Source organism: Oenanthe melanoleuca, chromosome 18 (assembly GCF_029582105.1).
Source record: "Oenanthe melanoleuca isolate GR-GAL-2019-014 chromosome 18, OMel1.0, whole genome shotgun sequence".
Lineage (NCBI taxonomy): Eukaryota > Metazoa > Chordata > Aves > Passeriformes > Muscicapidae > Oenanthe > Oenanthe melanoleuca.
The window spans coordinates 7,154,864-7,173,081 of record NC_079351.1 but is presented as its reverse complement, the minus strand read 5'-3'; the positions used below and the strand labels follow the sequence as shown (position 1 = coordinate 7,173,081).

Sequence of the window (18,218 nt, the reverse complement as noted above, 5' to 3'; positions counted from 1 at the left end):
AGGCACCGAACTTTCCCCAGGATGTCCCCAAGTGTCCCCCTCGCTCCGTGCTGCTCCCGGCCCCGGGATGTCAGGGAGCAAAGGGCTGTGGTGCTGGGCTAAACCTGTCCTGCCGCCCGTGTAACCGGGCCGTGGTGAGCCCAGCCCCTGAGAGCAGCTGTGAGCTCGGATTCAAAGCCCAGGAAGGACTTTTTTTTTTTTTTTTTTTTTTTTTTTTTGCAAACGCTAGATATTTATTTTGCATTTCTCACAAGAATAAACTCCGCTTCTACAGGAAGCTTTGGGTAGAAACATTCTTTAAAAAGTCGGTTTATTGTATTAGATCTATTGGTCCTGACCCTCCCTGGGGGGTGGCACTGGCTCCGGGGCGGGGACACAGCAATGCCACCGTGTGCGTCCGAGCCGGGGAGGGGACGGGGCTGTGCCGGCGCAGCCGCCTGGGGCCGGGACCTCGTACCAGGATAAAACACGCTGGCATCTCGCCGGCACCGAGTACCTGACGGGGCATGTGGCTCACGTTTGGAACAGCACTGGCTGTCCCAAGGGGGTAAAGCTAAGCGTGGGGGCAAGCGAGGGGATGAGCCCCACGCCCCCCTCAAGACCTATTGCTATGGAAGGAGGGGGTTCCTGAGTGGGAGGAAGGCTCTGCCACCCTCGCGCCGGGCCGTGCCGGCAGCTCAGCGCCGCAGGGAGGGCGAACGGGGAGCTCAGGAGCCGCTGAGGACGCGGCAGAGGCGGGCATGGACCTGGCCCTGCACGGGCTCGCAGGCCAGCGCCTCCCCATCCACGGTCATGATGCCCGCGGCCACCCGCGGCTCCAGGCGGAACGCGCGGACGGGGACGTAGCACAGGTGGGGACAGTTCAAGTCCAGGTGCGTCCCCCTGGACATGGCCAGGAAGAGCTTCAGCAGCGTCACGCGGCTGATGCCGGCCTTCATGTAGAAGAGGTGGATGACGCCGTCGTGCAGCCGGGCGGCCGGCGCCATCAGCAGGTTGGTGCCCAGGTGGGACTGGTAGATGGCATAGACCAGCACAAACTCCTCCTCGGGGACCACGGTCCAGTGCGCGGGCACGGGCTGGCCCAGCGGCGCCAGCAGCGAGTCGGGGGGCAGCGAGCCGGGCGCGCCCGTCCCCGCGGGCTGCGGGATGTGGCCGTTGGTGACGGGCCCGCGGGGGTCCCGGGGCTCCGGGGAGCTGCCCTGCTCCGCGGCCACGGGCAGGTAGGACAGGCGGCCCTGGTACACCCGCAGCTTGGCCAGGCACTGCAGCGTGCCCAGGGTGAAGCGGGCGCTGCCCAGCCAGCGGTACTTCTCGCTGTCGATGTCCACGTCCGAGATGAAGCCCCAGCCAAAGCCCAGGAAGGAGAAGAAGTGCTTGCCCGAGGCCGTGCTCAGCGACACCAGGTCCATCTGCGTGTACAGCCCCTTGCACAGGATGAAGGTGCAGTTCGTCAGCAGCTTTTTCTTGGCGACGTGGTCGTAGCTGTGAGGGATGGAGAAGGTGAGTTTGGAGCTCAGGACCCCTCCTGCTGCCCCAGCATCCACCTGCAGACCCCACCCTTGTGTCATGGTTGGGACACATCCCAGCTGGGTGACAGTGTCCCTCAGGAACAGCTGCTGAGAGTAGTTTTGATGGGGATGGATAAACCAAATCAGGACATCCTGTTCCTCCACACTGTGGGATTGGCTGTGCCTGGGGTGGGTCTTTGGGTTAAAGTTTCACCAGTCTCTGAACACGGAAAATGGGAGTGGGGGGAGTAGGATACACAGGGATTAATCCCTTGCTCACAACTGGGGCTGTGCTGCACCAGCCTGAGGGGAGTGAGGACCCTGCCAGGCACTCCTGGGCATCCCAGCACCCTTCCCTGGGCTGGAGCCCCTCACAGCCTTTCCCTTCCCTCATCCCCACGTGGTTCCAGTGCAGCCCTGCTGGAAGGCAGTGGATGCCCCACGGGGCTGGGACTCACCCTGCATAGTAGTTGATGGAGGCAGCCAGGGCATTCCCAGAGCCTCCTGGCAGGATGCACAGTGGCTTCTTCATGGCCTCCTTCCAGTCTGGGCGCTCCATCAGCCCATTCACCACCTGCAGGGAGGAAGGAGCCTGTGCTGCCCAGCCCTGGGGGGAGCAGAGCCCATGGTGCCCCTGCCCAGAGCAGGACAGAGGTGATGTCTGCTTTGTTCCAAGCTTGGTGCCATCTCTCCTTTGCCATTCCCTGCCTGACTTTGTGACTCAGAGCTTGGCTCCTGCCCCAGGAACCCCCTCTTCCCAGCTCTCAGCCCAGCCCCATGGTGCTCTCACCTCGAACAGCAGCCCGTCCCCAGACATGACCACCAAGGTGTCCCACTGCGACAGGTCCTCATCTCGCACCTTCTCATGGGCATGGTGGGGTCTCTCTGTTGGGGAAAGTGGAGAGATTTGGAACATCACCCTCCATCCCTCTGCCCTTCCTGCTGCCACCCCCCAGACAGTGACCCCAGCCCCAGATGGTGACCCCAGCCCCAGATGGTGACCCCAGACAGGGATGCAAGAGGCAAGGCAGTCACTCCTCAAGTGCAACATCCTGTGGGACCCAGAGCTGTGCTGATACAGAGACAAAGGCTCTTGGAGGAACCTGTCCCCACGTGGCAGGGCCCAGTTAGGATCCCAGGGAAAGGAGGAGAAGAAGAGAAGGAGGAGAGGAGAAGGAGAAGGAGAAAGAAGGAGAAGGAGAAGGAGAAGGAGAAGGAGAAGGAGAAGGAGAAGGAGAAGGAGAAGGAGAAAGAAGGAGAAGGAGAAGAAGGAGAAGGAGAAGGAGAAGGAGAAGGAGAAGGAGAAGGAGAAGGAGAAGGAGAAGGAGAAGGAGAAGGAGCTCATGGACTCACCAGTGACGAAGACAGTGGTGGCAATGTCTGCCTCGGCCAGCATGGGCTGCACCACAGCCTGGAAGTCATCGAGGGCACGGCCAGAGCCGCTCTGTGGGTTCAGCAGCACCAGCGCGTGGCAGGGCCGGGGCAGCACCCCATAGCTGTCACCTGGGGGGGACAGGGGGCTCAGGGTGCTGCCTCATGGCTCTGCCCTGGGAGGGCTTTCCCAGCCAGGCCAGCATTTGCCAAAACCAAAAGGGAAAGGGGAACTGGCCCTCCCCCATCTTGGCAAGCTCTCTGGGCTGCATCCCTACCCAGAGACAAGGGGGGTGAGCAGGGATGGAGGGTCCCTGCTGGGAATGCTGGAGAGGTGCCAGAGAGAGGACACAGGGACTCATTTGAGCTCCCCCACAATCAGCAGACATGTTCACACAGAGGATGGAGCCCTGCAGTGCTCCAGCCATACCAGAGTGGGGGGATGAGAGCTCCAGGTTCCAATTCCCTGCATCCACCCAGCTGGAGCGGGGCCAGGGCAGACAGTTGTGCTGGCAGACGGACGCTGCTGCTTCCCCTGCTCCCCACGGGGCTCAGGTTTCGCCTGCGGGGGCCTGGGCCGGGCTGGAATTACAAACCTGGCAGGGGTCCCATCCCTCTGCCTCCCCAGTTGATCCAGCCTCTCCTTCCCCAAGCCCAGTGGTCCCCATGCAGGGGGGCAGGGGGAGGCTGCTAAGCTGCTCTGTGAGGGAAGCACAGGGAGGAGGAGGAGGAGGGCAGGAACCCCGGAAGCTGCTGGGCACCCCAAACCCTGAAGTTACAAAGGCCTCAGGGCCCCCCAGCACCTCTGGAGATCCCTGCAGGAGGAGGCTCTGCAGGGAGGAGCCAGTTCTGGGGTTGTTTAGGATGTCCCAACCAGCTCTGTGCCCCCTGAGCTGTGACCTGGGGGGTGTGGGTGCCCACCCCAGCACATGGGTCCTGCACAAGGCTGCACCTGCTGACTCAGCAGGAAGAGCTGCTGAGTCAGGACAGCAGAGGCCTTTCCCAGCACTGTCCTGGGCTGGGAATCCCCTCTGAGACCCCGTGGCACTGGGGGCGCCCCCACCTCATCTGCACATGTGCACAGATTTGAGCTGTTTGAACACAAGAGTTGGGGTTCTACAGCTAAACCTCTCCTGCCACCCACAGTGGGGACAGTGGTGGGGAGAGGTGAACGTGGGGCCATGGAGGACACCACATGTGTCACCTCTCCTAGGTGACATCCAGCATCCCACCAGTCATGGTTATGAGCACCACAAGCTGCCTGGAGGGAGGTGGGACTGGAGCATCCCATCTCCATGACTGTCCCAGCCCTGGGAGCGCACAGAGCTCTGCTGACTTCATCATCACCAGGATTATTTCCTGCCCCATGGTTATAGCCCAGCGGTGCTGTCACCCTCCAGGACACCTCCTTGTCCCCTCACCAGCTGCTTGGGACCTGCAACCAAACCCACAACAAAGATCTGCCTGTGACAGCCCTGGGGCTGAGCCTGGCTCCAGGCAATGGCTCCAGGTTGGCTCCAGGTGCCAGCCCTGGGCACTGGCTCCAGGCTGGCTCCAGGCACTGGCTCCAAGCTGGTTCTCCTCACCGCTGCCCAGGGCCAGTGGTTCCCCCTCCACCCTCCCCAGCCCCTTATCAGTGGGTTCCAGACAGAAAGGGACCAGCTGCCCTGGGGGAAAGCAGTGAAGCACCCAGAGCAAAGGCCACTCCAGCTTGGGTCAGGGATAACAAAAAGCAACCCCAGGGCTGGGATGACCCTGCTCCCAGCCCTTCAGAGCTTCCCTGGTCCCCACAGACACTGAAACCCCTGCAAGCAAATGCAGACAAGCGCTCATGCAGAGTTTGAGCCCAAGCCCCAGCTGCTTTCTCTCTGGGGACTTTTCTCTCTCTTTCCCCCCTCAAGTACTGGATATTGAAAAGCAAAAGCCAAAGGCACTTCAAAAGCCTAAATGCAGTTTTTAACCCCACGGTGTTAACCAGGAACATTGTTTCTCACGCACACGGAGCTGCAGCTGAGTCTCGCCTAAAAATCCTGCCCAGACCTTTGGGTGCTGCCCCTTGCCTCCTCTGGGCAACAGGGAAAGGCTGAGACCCCGAGGATCAACTCCTTGGCTGGAGGGGAAAACAAACCCTGCTCAGAGGGCTGCCACAACTCCCTGCCAAGGGACAGATTAATGGTACCAGGCTGTGAGTAGTGACAGGAGTGATCCCAGTGTGGGGCTGGTCACACCAGCAGCACCAGGCTCAGCCCTGTGGTGGAACTGGACAGTACTGGATCAGAGCTGGAGCCCAGCAATGGTGATGCACAGGGAGACAGATTTCAGCAGCATCCTGAGCCATCCAACCCTTCCTGTTGCACAACACTGGCCAGTCCCTGGCATCCCAGCAAGATTCCACTTCCCAGCACAGTGTGGTCGCTTTCAGCCTCAAATGCTGAGTAGAGCAGAATCTGAGTCAGCAGGAGGAAGGGGCTCCAGCTGTGCCACAAGCTCTGCTCCCTCTGCCCACATCCTCCCATGTCATGTGTCCTGGCTGTGCTCAGGCTGGGACCACACTGCCACAGCTCTGCTGTCTGCAGCCCAAGCCACTCCACTGCATCTCTGCATCCTTCTGGAAACTCTCTGGGCACAAGGAGCAAGTGTGCCAGGCAGAATAAGGCTGGGCTTCAGCTTCCTGGGGCTGGATTTCCCTTTTGGGACACAAGTCTGGGGGAAGTTTGTTCACTCCTGGATAGTTCCAGTTTGGGACACCCTGCAGGCAGCTCCAGCTTTGGGGTTATCAGCTGCTGAGGAACATTCTGTTTATCCCTGGGGTGAAATGAACAGGGGGAATCATCCCTTTATCCCTACTGCAGCATTCCACAGGGCTTTTATCCCAGAGGATGCTAGAGCTGCAACAGCACCAGGATGGGATCGCTGGTGGCTCCCCAGGTCCCCTCCCCATGGGGACAGGGTGACAGGACTCTCTGCAGGGACTCACCCACAGCTTCCCAGCACGGCCTTATCAGCCCTGCACAGGCCTCTCTGCCGGCACGTGCGAGAGCAGGGTGTGGACGAGGGGCATTTTTAGCTCTGTCCCAAACTAAGGGAGGAGGATTGCAAATCTTGATGTCCCTCAGCGAGAAAAGTGACTGCAAAATTCTGCACTGCCTTCTCCCATCCTCCTTCCCCCCGCTGCCCCGAGGGCCCTGCGTGCAACGAGCTGCTCCTGCCCCGGCACCTTCGCACCGCCTGCTCAAAGGGCGAGGGTTGGAAAGCGCTTGGAGACTTCCAGCTGCAGAGTTCAGGCTGGAAATAGAGCTGGGGAACTGGTTCTGCCCTCACCCCATTCCACTGGATTTTTTTGTAATTCTTTAGGAAGAGAGACAGAAAGTTGTTTTGTAGCTGCAGGTCATGTAAAAAAAGAGCTGCATTTTAAAATCCAAGCAAGGAAGAGCTGGGCTAAATGTGATTTGACAGGATCCCTCTAACCGCATGCCTCTTAATTTCCAAGTCTGATCAGAGCGACTGGACAGCCAAATAAATGAAGTAGTGCATATAATTGAATCTCTGCTCAGATGTTCAACTATCTGCCAGCACGCCCTGCCCTGCCTGCGGGAGCTGGGGGACGCGGCCCCCGAGCAGGACCCTCCCCTTCCACACACTGACAGCTCCCGAGGGGAGCAGGATCAGAAACACAGACCCTGCCGGGCTGCCCTGAGATCCCGCTGGACCGCGGGGGTCCTGGGGGGATCTGCCTGTCCCCAAATCCCAAGTGATGGATGGCACCTGCTGGGGACAGTGCCTGGCTCCTGTCCTGCCTGCGTCAGCAATGATTACTTTTTTTTTTCCTTGGATCATGCTGCCCTTTGGAGCTTTGGAGTTATCGAACGGGAGCAATGGGGGAGGATGGGCCCCCATAGTGTGACCATGTCCCTTCAAATTAAGGGTGAAAGGGGAGGAAAAACAACCTATCCCTGTTCCCGTAGACTCGGTGAAAGTGGGGGGAAGGGGGTGTCAGAGTGACCCCACGGTGACGCGGGTCACCACCCGCCTGTGTCCCCCCCGGTGCCCCCGGAACGCGACACCCCGCAGCGCCCGCGGTTCGGGCACAGCCCCACAGCGGCGGAGCGACCCCGACCGCGACCCCCGCACGGCCCCGGCGCAGCGAGCCCCGCGGGAAGCGGTGCCGGGGAGCGCGCAGGGGCTCGGCACTCACCGTCCTGCGCGGGCACGGCGGGCACGGCGAGCTCGCGGATGCGGCGGCTCCAGGCCTGGGCGATGCGCAGGTTGCTCTCAGCGTCGGGACCCCGGGAGACGCGGAAGGTCCGCTCCAGGCGCTGGCGGGCGGGCGGCCCCCAGCGCGGCCCCCGCAGCGGGTAACACACCAGCGAGAAGCAGGCGGCGGCCGCGGCCGCGGGGAAGGCGGCCGAGCCCACGCAGTCGGCCAGGCGGAGCGCGGCGTCGGGACCGGCCGAGCCGCCCGAGCAGCCGCCGGCACGCCGCACCTGCAGCTCCCGGGCCGTCAGGGACAGCGAGCAGGCGGCGGCACCGGGGGCCGGCCCCGCGCCGAAGATGCCTTGCAGCAGCACCGGGCCCCCGCCGGGCTCCGGGGGAGCGCGGCGGCCGGCGGCCATCGGCGGAGCGGGCGCGGAGCGGAGCGGGAGGCACCGGGGAGCGCCGCCCGCCGCCGCTCGCTGCTGACGCCCGGCGATGGCAGGCGGGGCGGCCCCATTCATAAAAATTTAACCCACCCACCCCCCGGCCACCTCTTCCCTCGCCGAGGGGGGCCCGTCCCGGGGCTGGCCCGGTACCCCCCACACCCCCCGCCAGTTGCCTCAGTTTCCCCAAGCGCCGCCCCGCGCTCCGGGCAGTGCTCCGCGGGGGAACCGGCTCTGCAGACGGGCGGGGGCAAAGGGACGCCGTGGCTTTGCCGCGGGTGGTTCTGCGCTGCCGGGGTGGGTGTCTGGCGTGGGTGCTCCCACGGTGCTGGGGATGACAAGGAACAGACCCACGGTCACGCCGGGAGAGGGGAGGCAGAGCAGCCGGCAGCCACCCCCGCCCCAGTTCCTGCACATCATTCCCAGCAAGGCACGGATGGGCAATGGCGCAGGTGTCCCTGGAGCCCCCACGTTGGACTGAACAACGTTTTAACACCATTTCTGCATCTGTCCAAGTATGAGGGGAGTGAAGTGGGGGCCTGGAGAGATCGAGGCACGGCGAGGGGTGAGGACTGGGCAAACGGCGTGGGACACTTGCAGGAGGAAGGATGGAGAGGGATGATGTGCTACCCATTACTGGTGGCTCGCCTTCAGGTATCCCTGGGGGTTGGAGGTTGCCGTGGGCATGAAGCCCCGTGGAGGGAGGTGGGCTGTGCTGTGTATCCCACCTTTGGGGCACAGAGCTCTGGGGACAGAGCTCAGGGGAATTGTCTGGAGGGTGTCAGCAAGGCTGGGAGCTGCTTTGTGTTCACGGCAGCTAGCAAAAATCATTGACAGCAGTTTTTGTTGGCAACAGGACTGACCTCACCCTCCCAAGGGACTGCTGGGCTCCAAGGGGTCTGGCCCAGCCCAACAAGGATTTTTGTTTTTGCCAACCAATTCCCCATGGATGTAGCTCTGTCCTAACCTTGAGCTTGCACCTCAGGGAGGCATCACTCCTCACACTTTGGGCAGTTTAATTAGCAGTGAGCCCTCTGTCCCTGCTTAAACCTTCTGGAACTGGCCAAGAAATTGCAGGGAGGGCACAGGATGACCAGCTGGGCAGATAACATGGTTAAGTCTTGTTTTCCCAGAGCAGACCTATAAGGAGAGCCGAGATTCTGTGATCTGGAGCATTTTGCCTTCCAGAAAGACTTCCCTGGGCACTGTGGGTACAAAGGGATGCTCGGAGGGGCAAAACCTGCTCCCAACCCTGATGCTTTTGGTTTGGGAACTGCAGCACTCACAGCTGATTCTGGGTGAGATTCGGGCTCAGCCGCTTCCCGGGCCGCTGCCATGACACAGTCCAGCGTTTGTAAACAGCCCCGAGGTTCCTCAGCAAGGTGTCATGGGAGGAAATAGCTGGATGCCGGGGAGTGCAGCGTCCTGACCTGCCCCTCACCCTTCTCGGTGACTAACCCGTTCCCAATTTCCGCTCAGGAAGGCATGACTCGTGTTGGGAGGATGTGAGAGCAGCTGTCCCATCGCTCCTGGCAGGTGCCATGGGACGACGAGGCTGCTTTGGGCTCTGTCCTCACCATGCTACATCCGTCCAAGGCCCTGTGCCCCTGCGCCGCAGGGATCCCCCTTTGTCCTGCCAGTCTGTGCTTTAAATAGGAGTGGAATGCCTGTCCAGGCTCTGCTGGCCATGCTCGTGCTGTGGGGAAAGGAGCTGAGAGTGGCTTCACTAGGAAGTGTCAGGGCTGGCAATGAGTGCAGGAAGGGTTGGGGAGGGGCTGTGCATGGTGGGGATGCCAAGGGCTGGGGGCTGCAGCCAGGTTTGTCTCAGACAGGGACTGGCACAGGCTCAGCCTCTGTGATGGCAGAGGAGACACAGACAGGGCTTTTCAGTCTCTGTTCTGGTCTGTGGGGACTTCCTAGAAGACTGACCCGATGCTGTACCATCCTTGAATGCCCGCTCCATGCTGTGACCAGCACAGTGGCCACCAGCAGCCCCAGGCAGGTCCCTTTGCTCTCCACAGCCACAGGCTGATTCAGCTCAGTCCACACAGACACCACTTGCTTGCCTCCAGATGTGATGTCTAACGCGGAAGTGGGATCACTTCCTTCCCCGTGCTGATAACCAGTCGTTTGGGGCTATCTTAATTATGAGAGCCTTAACGAGGCCCCTCGACCCCAAGGGCAGCCCAAAGGGTGCTCAGCAGCTCCCAGCTGTGGGCAGGCGACTGCCGGTCGGGTTTGTCCTGATCGGCTCCATTCCCGCCCGCGCGGCGCTGCTCGGGCCGTGTGTGTGGGAGGGGAGTGCCGGGATGCGATGCGGGGATGTGGCACGGAGCTGGCGTGATGGGGGGACAGCCCACTTCCTTCCTCACTGCAAAGAGGATTCCCCCATGGGGCAGAGCGTCCAGTCCAGCCATCACCACCAGTCTTCCTTCAAGAGCAAACACCCCTCCAGCTCCTGTCCCCGGAGGAAACCTGGGGTATCCCAGACTCCGCAGACATCATTTGGTGGAGAAGGTTTGTACATTTGAAACACCGTGCCCTGGGTTCGCTGGGCAAGCTGATGTGTACCCTGAATTTGGGGAAACCGAGGCATAAACAGCAGACGAGGTTTGCCTTGTGCAAGAAGCCAAGGGTTAAATACATCAATAACCTCGCTCAGCTCCCTCCGGCCCCGGACTCCTCCTGCTCCTGCCCCCAGATGCTGGAGGAGCTGATCTGCACTGGGAGTTATCTTGGGGAAAGAAAAGCACAGAGCCTGGGGGCTTCCCACGCCTTCCACAACCCTTCGTGCCCCTGGGGGCTGCAGCAGAGACCTGGGGCTCTCGGTGCCAGAGCAGACCCGGATTTCGGGGTCCCACTGCCGCAGCACAATCCCGGAGGAGGTGTGCAGAGGACGTGCCTCTGCTGCAAGATGAACTGCAGTGCTTCCCTTCGAGGCACACAGCTCCTCCACATCCCTGCCCGCCCTGCCGCGTCCGCCGGCAGCCACCCGGGGACGGGAACGGGAGGGGGATGCACTCCTCCCGAATCCATCTCTTTTAGCATCGTTCCCACTGCTGAAGGTACGTGTCTCAAGGTGGAGCCAGAAATAGCGCGGCTGGCGCTGCATCGGGGCTGGCAGGGCTGCAGGCTTGGCAGGGGGACAGGCACCGACTGCAGCAGTGGGAACTTTCCAGGCAGCTCCTGCGGGAGCGGCCGGTGCCGAGATGGAGCCGTTTCCATGCGGATCAGCCCCTCCCCGCCGCGGGGCTGGGGCTGACACGGGGCACAGAGCTGGAGGGGACAGAGCTAGCAGAGATATCTCCGGGAGGAGAGTGACTGAGACATCATACTCAACTAGGACACAGGTCTGGGCTCTGTCACTGATTTGCTGCAGAACTCGGGAAAGTGGCTGCACCTTTTTACCTGTCTCCATGACCCAGGTGGCAGGTTTCCCCCAAAATCCAGCTTCTCTCAGCCTCCAAGAAGCTCAGGGTTTTTTGTTTTTTTTTTTTTTTGTGGCAGCTCTTAAATCACAGCCAGGCTCTACAACTTGTTGGGGGCTGCTCCCCAACGCTCCGCTGAGCTCTCGGCAGCTGCCGGCACAGCCCTGAACAATGCCGACGAGCTGAGCTCATTCCTCCCAGCTGATAATTTGCTTAAAAATATTTCTGAGCTCAGGCCTCCTCAGGGAAAACACTCCCAAACTCCAGGCAAAAAAGCTGCTGAGTCTGGAGGAACCACACACCCACCACTCGCTCGCCGAGACATCCCCCCGATGACAAGCCCTGGCGTCAGAGGGACTGAGGCCAAAGTCTGCCGTTTGATCTCCCCCTTCGCTGGGGAAAGCCGAATTTCAGGCCGTCCAGGGCTTTTACCACTTCCCGGTAGCGGTTTCCTGCCATGATGTGAGCGCAGGAATTTTTGGGAGGTGAGTCAGAGGTTGCAATGAGAACCACCTGGCTGGGGCTGAGCTGGGACGCTCGATCCCAATCCAGGGGTGATCCCTGCGGCGATGCTCCATGCCGGCGGGCAGCATTCCCAGAGTGGAATTACGGGGGGAAACATATCATCCCATCCCAAACCCCATTTCTGGCCTGGGAAAGAAGAAGAGAGATTTGCTGCCTCAGTTCCCACGGCTCCTCCTTCCTTGCCGGGCTGGGATCGGTATGCTCCGGCCACCCCACCCGGGCTCCAGGGAGAAACTTGGGTAAGAACAAAGAGCAAAACCTCGTCCAGCGCTGCAGGAAGCCGCTTGGAATGGCTGTCCCGCCCCAGCACCGGGTTGTCCCGAGCACGGAACTGCCCCAAAACAGCGCCGAGGCTTGATTTTCCCCGGGGAGAATGAGGGAGTTGGCGGAACTGAGAAACTGCCCTCCCTAGTCTCTGAAATTCAACATACAAAATGAGTTCCTGCTAAAGGAACCTCCCAGGTTTTGCCTGCTGGGCTATTAAAGCTCCATGACCCCGTGCCCACTCTCTCCCCAGCATTACTCAAACCCCTCCACACAGAGAATAAGTGAGTTGAGTCCAGAGAGTGAGACTGAGCCGGGATAAGCCTTTGGAAAGAAGCTAAAGCTGCTCAAAGCCGGCACTGTTCCCTGACCCGCCCTCCTAATCCTGCCTGGCTGATAATGGAATAATAAAGGGCTGCACAGCCTCTCTCTCTGCTGCTCTGTGGGGGAGGTTCCTGCTGCCTCTGTACATGCCAGGAGCTGGGATATTAATGACTCCCTAAGTAAACAGAATTGCTCCTTTCTTCTCCTTTGCCAGGCTGTAAAACCGAGCGTGACCTTCAGCCCACAGAGAAATCAGAGTCGCTCCCCTTTCCAGGAGAAAGGCTGGTTGTGGCAGTGATAACACCGTGATCTCTGCCTGCCACCCTTCCCAGGGCTGATCCCAACCCTGCAGCTTCAACAACGATCCCGGTGGGACTCACAGGGCCACACCTGTGAGGCTTTGGCCTCTCCCCGCAGGGATGAGCCAGTAATTCACTGAGGGGGAATATCAGGAGCACAGAACTGGGGGTTTTGGGATTCCCAGACCCTCAAAGGTGTGCACGCCTTGTAGCAGAACCTACAAACTTGTTGCATCTCAACCTCAGCAGCTGGGAAAAGGGCAGGGAAGTGACAAAGCCGATGAGATCCATTCCTTATGGCTGAGATGGCTCTGAGCACCTCACAGGACAGCAGGAATGGTGACATGAGGAGAGTGCTGGCAGACCTGGAGGGCAAAGCAGAGGCTGGGGGCACTCAGAGGCCACAGCATCATCCCATGGCTGCTGTGCTGAGGCTGCTGAGCAAGGAGCCAGCTGGGAAAGGGATAAACAGCCTTTTCTTCTCCACATGCCTGATTCCAGGCAGGGAAGGGCTTTATAGAGGAGGGCAACAGCAGGTCTCTGGAGGGAGGGAGTTGGTGGGAGGCTGAGTGCTCTGCAGAGGGATGTGCTATGGCTCCTGCAGTGGCAAGATTCCCTCCCCACCCTTTGGGAATGCCCCTCTGCTTGGATGTCCCTGCAGCAAGATGTCCCTGGCTTCCCTGGGAACTGCCATTTCTCTGGTGGGTGCAGGAGGGACCTCGGGAAGCAGTCAGCTTCCTACATCACAGAAAGTCTGGCTCCCACCAAATTTTTTGAAGGATAAAGGCAGCAGTCTGTGAGGAGTGACTGTCTGTACCATGGGTGCTGTGACTGCTCTCAGCTTGGGGTTGGGGTGCCCAGGAGGGGGGTCTGGGCTCTGTGGCTGATGGATGTTGTGGATTCATCCCAGGATGATGCCAGCCTGAAGGCCTGATCAGAATCTCACGCCTGGCTGGTGCTGCCTCCTCAGAGTGAACTCAGGCAGCTGATGCTGTCAGCTCTTGCCTCCCCTAGGGGAACGAGCTGGGATGTGGGAGTCAAGCTGGAATAGCCCCTGCCCTGACAAGGCATGAATTTAGGACTTGCAGAGGCACAGCAGGAGGGAGGTGTGGGGTTGGAACTGCAAGGACAGGTAAGGTCACCAAGTGTGGTGGAGGAAGACAAAACTCTCCATCCCAGTCCTTGGGCAGTACAGAGGGGAAGTGACAATTCTGTCTTGTTTGCATGGAGGATGTTTGAGAGAGACAACCTTTAATGAAGTGTCAGTGTGAGGGATGGCAGCTCGCAGCTGAGTCTGTGACAGGGAGTCACTGCTGGAGGCACTGTGGCTGTCACGTGCTGGAGCAGCTGGAAAGCCACTGGGTCATGGAGGGGAACCTCATCCATGTCCTGAACAGGACCTCCTCCTCCTCCTCACTCACGCCCAGCTGGGAGGACACAGGTATTGCACAGCAACTTAGAAAACTGCCAGGAAAAACCTCTCCCTCCAGGGCGAAACGAGTGATGGGGGGTGATGCTGATGATTAAATTAATGCAATTTGCCTTCCTGGTGATACTTAATTATTGTCATGTATCCTCATTTCTGCTGCACTGTGGGGGTGCTCTGATCCATCCTGACCATCCATCCTGATCCCAACAGTTGTCACCTCCTGTCATTCTCCCAGCTGCCGAGGCTGAAATGTTTATTGCACATATATAAAAAATTTAAAGTAACATGTAAATACCTATATATTCAGCCAAGTTTCACCTCCTCCTTATATATATATATATCGAGATATATATTCCATGCATATAACATATATAGCATATATTATATATTTTATATATAATTACGATACACATATAATATGCGTATTATATGTGATATGTACACTATATATTATGTATTTAATATTTTATATACGTTGTGTATTTTATCTATAAAAGTGTATATTATTTATATAATAATATATGCGTTAATGTATTTAATTTATAGGCGTTATATATGCTATATATAAGCACACTCTTAGTTCATGGAAAGGTCAGCCCAGCGATCTGCCAGATGGGCTGGAGCTGAACTTTTCTGTTTAACTAAGCCATCGAATGCCTGTACCCGTGAGGATTCCGGAGCGGCCAGCGCAGCGCCGGGCAGCGAGCGTTCCCTCAGGAAAGAGGAGCGGGCTCCGCGGGCCGGGCGGCTCCTCCCGCCGCCCCCGCCACACAGCGGGGCCAGAGCGCCGCCGCCGCCGCGCTTCCGTTTCCCCCGCCGCCATCTTCGGCACGGGCACCTCAGCCGCCGCCGACACCCCGTGCCTCTCACCGCCGGGCAGAAGGAGGAGGCGGCCGCGCTGCGAGCCGCGCTCGGGCAGCGGGAAGTGTGTTTATCCGCCGAGGAGGGACGTTTCTGCCGCTGTCCTCCCGAGGTACCGGCGCAGTTCGGGCAGGCGGTGAGGGGACGCCGTGACGGGGGAGCTGCGGCGGCGGTGCCCTCACCTAAGATGGCGGCGGGGGCGGGCTTTTCCCGCCGAGAAGATGGCGGCGGAGGGAGCGGCGCTCTGGCCGGGTGGCGGAACTCGCTCGGCTGGGTGAGGGGAGCGGGATGGGACCGTCCCCCCAAAGATCTGCCCCTTCACAGGGACTCCCTACCCCGCCACGGAGAGCTCGGTCCAGCCCTGCTGCATCACAAAGAACCACCCCCCAGCCTTCCTCCCTCAGCTCACCCGCACCTTCTCCAGCCAAGGGAGCCCCTCTCCGCCTTGCTACCCCCTCCTTATTTTGGGGTCATCGCTCCCCTGTTGCATGAGGGGCCACGGGGTGGGCGTGGGGTTACCCGCTGCCTGTCTGGCCCTCTACTCCCCAAGGCAGCTGCTGCTCCATTTTATTTTAATAACCATAATTTCCACCCTCCCTTTCATAATTTGCCGCAGGAATAGACCGGCGAGTCCATAGGTAGCGGAAGGGTCCCCACCCTCCTTTTCCCCCTCCTCCTCCCCACCCCTTAAGGGGCGGTGATCGCGGCGGAGAGGAAAGAAAAGGATGCCACGGAAGCTGTTGTTGCCTTATAAATCTGTTTTTTCTCACTTTCGAGCTCCACGGGAGTTGCATGACTCTTTGGCGATGAACGCGGCCAGAAGTGGCTACCGGGTCTTCTCGGCCAACTCCACCGCAGCCTCCACCGAGCTGGCGAAGAAGATCACGGAGTAAGTTGCCTTCTCTTTCAAGTTTCTTTCTCCATCGCTCCCCGGTGCAGGCAGGAGTCCTCCCGAGCTTTTGACATCCTCCTGCCTTCCCAAGGCATCTCCTGCGAACACCTTTTGTGGGGATTTTGCGCTGGGAATCTTCACCAGCTCTGCCTGACCCCGCGGTGGAAATGGACCCACCGCTTTCTCCCTTCTTTCACGTCCATTTCACTGCTGGAAAGGCTGGGCTGCAGTAAAAGCTGTTACTTTTGGGGAGGAAGGAGGTGAAATTTGGCTGGAAAAAGCTCAGAAAAGCGTTTTTAGCAGGTTTGGGACATGCTCAAAACTTTCTTCTGACCTTGTTTTCCCAGCAGCTTCGATGCCTGGGGCAAGGGGAGTGTCCATGTGCACCTCGGCACAGCACCTTGCACTGACGAGAGTGGATTTTGGGGAGCTGTGAGAGCTGGGCAGCCTGTGCTGTTTGGTTCAGGGTAAAAGTCTGGTCCATTTTCTTCAGCCCATCAATTTCAGCAGAGTTCGACCTTGTCCAGGACAGATGCTCTGGGTCCTGTTGAGTGGAGGATGTGACAGCTGTTTCCAAAACGGAGCTCTTGGTGCACAGAGCTCTGAGTTTCCTCCAGCACTTGAACACTGGGGTTGAATGAGTTTGGTTTAAACTGGGGCAGTCCCAGCTAAAGGGATTATTTTGAGAAGGGCAACTATTCTGTATTGGGCTGTCAACTTAGAGCAGGATCTGGATTTTCTTTGTGCTGTTTCTCAGCTGCAGTTCATAGGCAGCTGATACCAATATCGAGGGGTCTCAGTGCTTGTTTGCCTGCTGCAGCTACAGCATCCCAGTTATCTTTGCTAGGTGCCTGCTGTCCCATTCCCATCTACAAGGGTGTGCTTAAATTAGAAGGAGGACTTAAGTACAGGTGTGCTGACACCTTAAACTGCAAGAACGTTTTGCTGTTTGTCCTGCTCACTTAATAAACAGTGTTCAATCCTTAGCACAGATTATCTCCATGGAGCTGATTTGGCTGTTTGGCTAGGAGGTGTGTTGGATAATAGTGATGCACTTCTTTAAGTGTGAGGCTAGGAGGAAAATCCATATGTTTGGGAGTGGAAAGCGCTTTTATTTTGCTCATGTATTTTTGCTATATTTGGTCAGTCTGTTTCACTTTTCCTTCACTGAACTCTGAAACTAATGTATCTCTTTATAAAAAAGTAAGTTTTGCTACAGCAGATGAGACAGAGTTTTACAGGGCTTGTCCTGTTGCGTCAACATAGCACAAGAGAATTCCCCTGGGGACGAGCTCTGAGTTCTCAGGACTGGAGGAGCAAACAGGCAATCCTTCTTCCTTGCTCTTTGTCTTAAAAATAACTCCCTTCTTTTTAAAGATAAAATGTGAAGAGACACAGAGAGACTTCCCCAGGCCACAGCACTGGCTGGGGTGATGTGCTAATGTTATCCCAGGAATTCTCTAGGGGGAAAGAAGCAGGATCTGGATCCAGAATGACCTCCCGGCTCCCTCCTTGATCTCTCCCCAAGTAAATTTCTAATAGGGGTGATGTGGGGCTTTTCCCTTGGCTCTACCATCAGTGGGATGTTGGATGCTCTGGTGGTGGCACGAGCACAGCCCTGTGACACACATCTGCTGCTTAACTGTGGCTTAAGGACATTTATCTTTGTTGTGGGTGCAAAATCTGGAACTGTTCACAGTACAGATTTATTCACAGTAAAAAGTCTCCTAAAATTAAAGGTATTTGCAGCATCCAGTGCAGTGACTTTGCACTGCCTTCCCTTAGGAGCTCGAGGGCTGTTTCAACTGGTCTGTAACACATCCCTTGTTCTTTCAGGTTACAAACGATGTGTGGCTGCTGCCTTTCCCCCTGTCTCACATCCCAGCCTGTCCTTTGCTGGGGAGGTCAGTTGCACCTTTAAATAGAGTTGGATCAATCTTGCAAGGGTGAGTCTGTCCTCTAATATTGTGTGTTCTTTTTAAAGTTTTTTTATGACCTTGAGCAAAAGTAATAAAAGAACTTTAAAGCAGCACACAATATTAGGAGGACCCCTTGAGACACCTGTCCCATCTGTTCTTTACTTGTAGGTATGAGCTTAAGATCTCTACTTGAGTAGTTCTGACTTATCCTTTTTAAAATCTCAAGCCTGGAGAGGAACAGTGTGACACTGACCAGCTTTCAGACACCTGATTTATCTCCTCTCTTTATTTACTGCTAAACTTCCAGAGCTACTTTTGTTTCAGACTCTGAGCATCATGTTCTGGCACAGTTCTGACCTTCATGATTCCCCTTGAGCATTCTCTGGTTATGGGACAGTGACTAATGGTCAGTCTTACTTTCACTTCAGGTTTTCAGGGCTTTAGTTGATAGTGACCTCCAGGGTGAGGAGATGGTGCTGGATTACGTGGACCTTGTGAAACATGAGATAATTAAGATGTTCCTTAGATTCAGTACCACTGAAACATAAATTAACCCATATATTTACTTATCTCTTATAAATTGAGAGTGATGATTATTTTATTTTAAATTCTTTTCACGACTGAAAGAAAACTCTTGCTGTAATTAGGACACTTGGCACCTGATTACAAGCTGCATTTTCAGGGGAGAAAGATAATTTCTGTGACCAGTGCTGGTCCCTAATGGGCCTGTGTGCTGCTGGGGGGAGGGAGATCTAGGAGTC

The 18,218-nt window shown here is 57.6% G+C and overlaps 3 protein-coding genes across 6 annotated transcripts in view; 1 reads left to right on the top strand and 2 right to left on the bottom strand.

Moving 5' to 3' along the window:
- Positions 1 to 285: 285 nt before the first annotated feature.
- SPHK1 (sphingosine kinase 1) lies at positions 286 to 7,601 on the bottom strand. The gene is made up of 5 exons (XM_056505876.1): positions 7,075 to 7,601; positions 2,862 to 3,011; positions 2,299 to 2,393; positions 1,967 to 2,082; positions 286 to 1,482 (listed from the first exon to the last, which is right to left on the bottom strand). Exons 1-5 carry the CDS (start codon positions 7,592 to 7,594, stop codon positions 708 to 710), a joined length of 1,656 nt encoding a protein of 551 aa, XP_056361851.1. The 5' UTR covers positions 7,595 to 7,601; the 3' UTR covers positions 286 to 707.
- Positions 7,602 to 9,877: 2,276 nt separating this feature from the next.
- Positions 9,878 to 14,540, bottom strand: LOC130260446 (uncharacterized). The gene is made up of 2 exons (XM_056505882.1): positions 14,449 to 14,540; positions 9,878 to 14,029 (listed from the first exon to the last, which is right to left on the bottom strand). Exon 2 carries the CDS (start codon positions 10,932 to 10,934, stop codon positions 9,933 to 9,935), a length of 1,002 nt encoding a protein of 333 aa, XP_056361857.1. The 5' UTR covers positions 10,935 to 14,029; positions 14,449 to 14,540; the 3' UTR covers positions 9,878 to 9,932.
- Positions 14,437 to 18,218, top strand: part of PRPSAP1 (phosphoribosyl pyrophosphate synthetase associated protein 1) — a 25,056-nt gene continuing 21,274 nt past the window's right edge. Inside the window, exons 1-2 of one of the 4 annotated variants that reach the window (XM_056505879.1) lie at positions 14,437 to 14,758; positions 15,424 to 15,535. In XM_056505879.1, coding sequence (XP_056361854.1) covers positions 15,453 to 15,535 — 83 coding nt within the window. In that variant the 5' untranslated portion in view covers positions 14,437 to 14,758; positions 15,424 to 15,452. Of the gene's footprint in view, positions 15,536 to 17,374; positions 17,485 to 18,218 lie in introns of all 4 variants that reach the window. The other 3 variants (XM_056505878.1, XM_056505881.1, XM_056505877.1) reach the window with 3 other exon arrangements.

Coding starts and splice junctions, on each gene's coding strand:
- SPHK1 (XM_056505876.1), bottom strand. CDS start 7,594: ATGAATGGGGCCGCCCCGCCTGCCATCGCCGGGCGTCAGCAGCGAGCG. Junction 3,012..7,074: donor CGCCGTGCCCGCGCAGGACG/GTGAGTGCCGAG, acceptor TGTCCCCCCCAG/GTGACAGCTATGGGGTGCTG. Junction 2,394..2,861: donor CACCACTGTCTTCGTCACTG/GTGAGTCCATGA, acceptor TTTCCCCAACAG/AGAGACCCCACCATGCCCAT.
- LOC130260446 (XM_056505882.1), bottom strand. CDS start 10,934: ATGGAGACAGGTAAAAAGGTGCAGCCACTTTCCCGAGTTCTGCAGCAA.